At 43.4% G+C, this 8012-nt stretch overlaps 1 protein-coding gene across 1 annotated transcript; it reads left to right on the forward strand.

Moving 5' to 3' along the window:
• Positions 1-1042: 1042 nt before the first annotated feature.
• On the forward strand, positions 1043-3933 carry LOC147637404 (uncharacterized). Its single transcript, XM_086799197.1, has 2 exons — positions 1043-1496; positions 1960-3933. The coding sequence occupies exon 2, from the start codon at positions 1966-1968 to the stop codon at positions 3145-3147; it is 1182 nt and encodes a 393-aa protein (XP_086655323.1). The 5' UTR covers positions 1043-1496; positions 1960-1965; the 3' UTR covers positions 3148-3933.
• The last annotated feature ends 4079 nt before the right edge of the window (positions 3934-8012 follow it).

The raw sequence follows: 8012 nt of genomic DNA on the forward strand, positions 1-8012 counted from the left end.
GTAACGTCATCAGTCATTTCAATTTGTTGTAATCTTGACTATGAAATTTTATGTCTCCGAGAGCTTCTAGGTATTGTAGTTTTATAGTAGCTAATTCTAGAGTCAAATCCTTAATTAGAAGTTTACTCTTTGTTTAACCTTGCACCTCACCTCCTAGTCATGATGCCACGTTTCCTCGTCACCTTATATCTTATGGCTCCGTTTTATCGGCATCAGAACTTGTGCCTTAAGCCAATTTCCTGGTTCTAGCTTGCCTCAAATATGGGTCTTGTCATTTGTGTCATATTCTTACTAAATCTCCACATGTCATGATCGATATGTCTTACATGCGATTGTATGAGAGTTTGTCTTTAAAATAATGTTGCGTAGGAGGTGTTTGCATTTTTCTTGTATTTGAGTGCCACGTTCTGCATTTCTAGCCTTTCTTATATGGTGTCCACAAATGCTATCTCGCTCCCGTAGGGCCGTAATCATATGCGCAGGTCGCTCTATATATGTGGAAATCCATACAGTGCAGCTGGCGAGGTATTAAAATTTCAAAACAAAGGTGGACAAGATTTCTCTATCTGGTGTAAGTAACGTGCGGGTTGGCGATGGGCAGTCATACGGAGAAGGGCGTGTCGATGTCAAGGGGAATCTGATGCAGGAGTCCACTGAGGGGAGAGGGGTCCCTAATAGGATGGGTGGTTGAAAGGATGTTTGGGCGGGCGGGGAGCGAAAAGGACCAAACGGCACGGAAACGGCTGCCCAGTTCAACGGGGAGTGGCAAACGGCATGGCCGGGGCTCAGAGCAAAACGGCTTGGGAGTTGGAACACGTGGGAAGTGGGGAGGAGGAATTTGGGTGGAGGGGAAGGCCGGGCCCCGGGCGTGGGGGCGGGCCCCCCCATCTGGTAGTGAGGCGGAGCATGCGCCGTAGCATTCTCATGGCCGGGCCCCCTCGCCCTCCCCCCGCAATCCGTCTGGCTGCACGGCCCACACGTCGCCATCTCAGTCCTTGCCCTCCACCTCCATCATAAAACAGCGCTTCATCCCCCAAACTCAGCCCCCTTCCCTTTCTACTATTCTTTTTCTGCTCACGAGCTCTCTCAGCAACAACCTAAAACTTCCTCTCTCTCTCTCTCTCTCTCTTCTCTTTCTCCGCCCAGTCCCCCCCTAGCTCTTCTTTTTCTGCTCACGAGCTTTCTCAACGACAATCAAACGCCCCCCCCCCCCTCTCTCTCTCTCTCTCTCTCTCTCTCTCTCTCTCTTTAATACTCCCTTCCTCTCGCACAAACTCACCTATTCTCCTCCCGCGTATTTCCCAGAGCATCTTGGTCGCCACAGCTCCCACACCACTCTACCGATCTTAAGCTCACACAACTTTAGCTTCATACATCAGTCCTTGTAACAGCTTGGCTTTCCTCTCAGTTCAGAACGAACTCAGTACTAGTCCCTTCACTTGCACCTTGGTATTGCCTCTCAATCCGCAACGTGCAGCACAATTCAGCCCGTGCAGGTAAGCTAAAGCTCATGCAATATGCTCAATTATCATGCTATACTATACAGTAGCTGGTAGCGTAGAAAAAACATCTTTCACCAGATCTCGCAGGTAGTAGCTAGCTTCAGCTTACACGCTCCTCAAGAATCCGACTTATATGCACAGGCGCAATGTCCTAAGATTTAAAATCAACTTAACTGAACACAATGATATGGTAGCGGCCCTCACTTGGCGCTACAGCGCAATGATATGGAAGCGGCGTTTCTAGAGGCGCTGCTATATACGCCGCTGTAAGCGTAATTCAGTTGTACACCGACATACGTGAACTCCATGCTTAATTGCTAAAGATCTCAGCGCTTGAGCTTGGAAGCAACGTAGATCAGCGCCCTGCAAGCCTTAATTATCGTAATTGAGCTATCACGCATGCACCTATCTAACAAGCGTGTAGCCTACTTGCTAAATATAACGCTTCCTTGTGCAGGTCAAAATGTTACAGGATCCGATTTCCAAGCCCCCGGACGTCCAATCGGACGTGGCTAGGCCGCCCACGGATCGGAGACATAAAGCGAATTCGAACCCCGAGCAAGTGTTGAAGTGCCCGCGTTGTGACTCCATGAACACCAAGTTCTGCTACTACAACAACTACAGTCTAACACAGCCACGCCATTTTTGCAAGAATTGCCGGAGGTATTGGACCCAGGGGGGGTCCCTTCGAAACGTGCCCATAGGGGGAGGGTGCAGGAAAAACAAGAGGGTTAAGCAGAGGACAGTAGATCCACACTCTATGGTCTCTTTAGACGAGAGCGCGTCCAGCATGTTGGCGAGTTTACACAGCAGCGGGGCGGGCGGCTTTCTGCCTTCCAGCTTTCAAACCGCAGGCGGCCCGCCTACGCCCGGCTTCGGCGATCTAGCGCCCAACAACGACAGCCACTTGCTAAGCATGGCCTTCTCCCGTTTACAAGAATCTCTAAGGTTAGGGGAGCAATCAGGGGCTCCGGGCAACCGCGGCCAGCTCTCTCTTATGATGAGCAACAATATGCAGCAGTCATCACCATACGACAGCGGGCTCGTTTACACCAGCGCGAGCGTGAAGCCAGAGCATGGGGCTGTGATCTACAACGGATCTGAGTTGGGGTCACTGTTTGATCCGGGTTCCCACTTGACGGCCGGGTCTGCAACGGCCACGCTCGCTTCTCTGGAAGATCAGCTCACGAATTTTGGGGTACCCGTGGATGCCTTCAATGCATGCAATCTAGAAGCTCAACTCAAGCTCCAACATCAGCATCATCAAAAGCAGCTAGCTTTACACTTAGGGGCAGATCACATGCACACACAACACCACCACCACAACAACAACAACAGCAGTGGATCAGTGGTTGATAGAGCGGCCAACCACCATGCCTTGCCCGACTTTGAAGATCACGAGTCTCCTGAGACCATCAACATGATGAGGCGCCATGCAACTAAAGGTAGAATCATGATGGGCATTGATGGGCGCTCTTTAGTAGATAATTGGCATCAAGCTCCGAGTAATGAAGGCAACATGGGTGGTGAGAATCTCTATGAGCCCGTGAGCGCTGCTGCAGCAGATCATCAGAGCTTCTGGAGTCACTCACCATGGACTGACGTGCACACACTACCCGGCTCTACTGCCGGAGCTCTGCTCTAACAAACCAATCCCATTGGCCACCACCTTGTCTACACTCCCCCCCTCCCCTTTTTTCTCTCTCTGTCTCTCTCTTTTTTTCTTTTTTTTTTTAACAAAAATTTCTTCCCGATGAGAGCAGGCAGACCCGGACCCTGATACCGTTTCACATGCAAAGTCTACATGGCTACGTTTTTTTTTTAACAGCAGCCCCTTGTAGCACCCTAGGGTCTCATCCCCAAGACTGCCCACACATTCTTTGCCTCTCTTTCTTTCTCATCTAATAAGGGGCAGCCAAAAAACCTCCCCTAATCTCACCACCCATACCAAACAATAGAAGTACTGATCAGTAGTACTACTGACAAGCTACATATCAAGCTCTCCTCTTATTGTACTGTAGTTCTGCTATATGTATTTCCCATTTTCATTTGGCTTTTCTCTTACATAGGTTGAGATGATCGCTTTCTCGGCAAGATTCTCGTGGTCTTCCCACATCTAGTAATCAACAGTGCAGGCCTTGCACGAGTATACCAGAACTTACTTGATTGTAGCTGTTGCCGATTGTCAAAGGATGGCACGCACAGGCTGGCCTTTGGCTTTTCCATTGTTCCCTGATTATAAGTCTTGCTCAACATCCTTCACGCTAGTGATCTGGCTAAGGATTCAGGATTAAACACAATATAGTGGCTTCCCCCTTATTGAATTAAGATTTTTTGTACAGTTAATCCTGTTGTGTACTTCTGTTGTTGTTCGATCAGTCTTTTTGAATGTAAATGGTGTCTTTCCTATAATACAGGTACATGTCTCCAAGTGTTTTGATGCCTGGTACCTAGAAGTGATTATATTGAAGCACATTTTACCAGTCAATACGCTACTAAGGTTATGTGCTATATAATCTAGATTCTACAGTGTTCATACGACTAAGAATTACTTTAATGTGTTGTTGATGATACAGTATTCAAATTTAGGACTAAGATTGAGTTTGAAATGCGGAAACTATTGATACTTATGAGAGCAACGTCATCATTCGTTGAGATTGTCATCTAACATTGTGCATGCTAATCTCTACTATGTAGATCTATACCGATAATAATAGCACTAGTCTAAGAAGATACAGTTGCAAATCTGATATAATGAGATTCTCCTCAGCAATGCCCTGATTGTCATGCCTCCAATGCATATTTGTACCAATAATAGGACTCGATTATAACACAAACTTTTGAATCTTAGCAACAAATTATAAATGTAGTCATTTAAACATATTATTGCAGGGCGTACCTTTTGAAGCTTTTGTCTCTTTGCTGCTTTAAAGTTGTTTTTCTCATTAGCAAAGTATTTATTAACATCTTGTTCGTCCACAACAATAATAAGACAAGGATGAAACTTTGATGCAACATTTTTTTTTGGCTTGCTTTCATGTCTAGCTGGCTAACGTATCCACGTATACTAATCATTGACTGTAGGATGAAATATGAAGAACAGAGACAAATGAGCGCGCTTATGTATGTCTTCTAGAATTCATTTTTAATATGTCAAAAGCCAACAATCACTTGTTTTCGCTTGCAAGATTCTTATAACTGATACTCACTAAAGAGGACTAAAGAGGGAAAAGGGACACAACAAAATACACTTTATCAACATGAAAAACAAAGATTATGTGTTTCGTTAAAAGCATGAACATCATCTCCATTGGGCACACTTTCTATTCATGGGCCTAAGGTCACCATTGCATCCATTTTCCATGTAATTCGGAGAAGGGTATTGAAACTAGCTAAGAACAAAACATAGAAACTAATCCAAGGATGAGTCAACGTTTGTAAAGAAACATATTCGGCATACCACTTTATTCTTTTGCACCATAACAATACGCATTTAAGGTTAACCCATTGATGCCCTTGCTACTAGAACTAGGTAATTGTGTAGCTCCACAACAATCAATTTGAGAGAGTAACCAAATGAATCAATGACCTAGCTGGATCACTCTAAGGGAATGACCCCATACTGACATCTTAGACTTATTACCTTTTTCCTCTCTCGTCATTGGTATTGTTGTAGATATGTGCATCAGTATAAGATCCTTAGTATAAGTGTCGGGAAAACTGGGCATTGATATAAGCGTTAGAATAAGTATCAGAATAAACATCGATATAAGCGTCAAAATACGAATACACCGATGCACATACCGACGTTGGTTGAAACAGATGCTTATTCACGTGCTTATACCAACTTTGTATAATTTATTTTTTTTGGGAAGAATGGGATAGGATTGGGATGACAACTTAGTCCCAGTCCTATCCCATTCTGCCCACTGGTACCACAACATGTACTCAAATGGGAGACATATTGAAGGAAAGGTGTTTGAAAGTATGACATACTTTTATACACAAATATGATTATATTGATATTGCTGAGAGCATTGATTACATTGATGTGTTACAAATGATTAGAGACAAGCTCTTACAAAAAACATTTGTAAAAAATTAGCCTATCTACTCATCATTATTCCCACCATCGCCTCTTTCCCCTTCCTCGTCATTGCGAGCTTCTTCTGAAATTCCATGCATAAATACAAGAAAACCATAAGTCACATCCTACCAAACCATAAGTTACATGGTTGCAAACTTAATTAACAAACCTAATTAGCAAACCAGTATACTTCCATAGCTGATAACGTGGGCCCAATTAATTGGATACCCTTATCGCTCCAACTTCTCGAGCAATGTAGATGTTTCGTGCCTCCATGCATAGTCGTACTCATCTTGCACATAGGCATGACTAGTTTTGCCTCTTTCTACACACATTCATGAAAGATAATTAAGCACACATATGGTACAAGACTATACATAAAACACATAGAGTAAATGTGAAATCACTTTGAAGTATACATGGAAGCATTTGGCGCTAGCTGCCGTTATCGAGATAAGAAGCCCCTGAAATTTTGAGATACACTTTAATTGCCTCTCATTTATTGCTTATACTTATCAGGGGTGTTAAGTATCTCGGCCTTGGCCTTCCTCACCAACCATCAACTACATCAATATGCAAGGGATTATTTTTACCCTCTTTAATCACATCTTGTACTTTTGATCTTTGATGACTCATTATTATGACCATCATCCTCTTTAGCATCCACTTTCTACTAAACTTTCCATGTTTGTTTGGCTGCCAGAACTCTGAATAAATTCATTCAACGATGTAGTTCTTCTTCTTGGGTTGGTTTACTAAGGTTTCACTTCATGTGAGGATATCGTAAAAAATTTGAACTGACAAGAATTGATGCATACACGTTAAGACAATAGCACCTGCATCATCTTTGATGATGGCAACATCGATAAGAATAGCATGTAGGTGCTCTAAAGCAAGGAATGTGGGTATATGGAGAGCGAGGAGCGATAGGAGTATGAATGCTTGGAGTGGGGCCCAGAGTGGCCTTGACCGAACAGTGATGGGCTCTCTCGATGCCATGGAGGATAAGCATTGGTCCCACCACCACCACTGCCACTAGTACTGTCACTATGGTGGCTGCTCTACCACTCTACTGAGACTCACAACGTGAACTCTATCTATCTGCTGGCATGGCTGTCTATAGCATGGGAGGATGGACTGGATGTGCCAAGCTCTAGCTTGGCTTCTAATTCCTGCTACTAAGTGGAGAGTATCCAGAAGAAGTCTCAGATCATGTCCTGCATGTAATCCCATGGATTACTAGACTGAAGTCTAGGAGGTGAGTCCATAGATCTAGAAAACAAGATATTTTGAAACAAAGTTTTTCGAAGCATCCTAGGGTGCAATAGCAAAGACCATGGTGGTGGATGTCTCTTACTAGAAATGAAGAGAGCCCAAGAAATATTATAAAAAACTAGAAAACCAAAATACATAAGAGGCACTACAAGGAAAAGCGATAGTAGGCGCGTTTTGACAACGTGGTTTAAAATGTTACAGGCGCGTTTATAAAAGCGTGTCTAAAATCACGTCTACCGACAAGCATCTATAAGTGCATCTATATCAGTATAGACGTGCTTATAAACGCGCTTATAGTCTCCATTATCGACGCGCATATAGACGCACTCTGGAATTTAAAAAATTTCAAGAGAGCTACCTGTGCAGATGTACAGAGCTGCATTTTCTGCACAGGCAGCTCTTTGGTTTAAGGTTTTGCTTACTTGTACATAGACGAATCAAGATCAGCAAAGATATCAACATAAAAACTTAAATTAAAGATAGATATGCACAAAAAGATTTGTGAACACACTTCGAATGTTAATTAAAGAAGATGAGAAATTACATTTTATATCCAAAAATTTATCCATACATGATCATAGCCATGTAAGGCTTGAATAAAAACATAGATACATAAAGAAGATGAAAAATTTCATCTTATATCCAAGAAGTTGTCCATACATGATGGTAGCCACATGAGGCTTGAAAAAGAAGCATAGTTGCATAAACCAAAACTATACATGAAGAAAAACTAGCGAGCGACTACTCAGAGGAGTCATCACTCTCCGAGTCATCTTGTCCTCCTCCTTGTCCCATGATGCACGACCTCCAGATCGGAAGTGCGATGATCCATATCGCTCCATTTGTATTCGCTGTGCTTCTCTTTGTTGCTGGTTTACTACTCCTTCTAAGAGCTCCTTCTTGGCTTTCTTCCACTCGCCCTTATGAGCAGTAGTAGATGGCTTACTGTGTCCATTTTAACTGGCATCTATTCGGGCTTTCTCCTCCTTTGCATGTCTCCTTACTTGAGACCTCCTATTCTTAAGTATGTCTTTGATTTTGTGTCGCGCCCATCTACTGTTAAACCTTTGGTCTCGTGAGGATTAGGATACTTCTTATGGACAACTTTAATGCAATCATCCACTAAGCTCTCCCTTTGCTGCTTAAAA

This window comes from Cibotium barometz, chromosome 6 (assembly GCF_041138505.1).
Source record: "Cibotium barometz isolate CiBa-2024 chromosome 6, ASM4113850v1, whole genome shotgun sequence".
Lineage (NCBI taxonomy): Eukaryota > Viridiplantae > Streptophyta > Polypodiopsida > Cyatheales > Cibotiaceae > Cibotium > Cibotium barometz.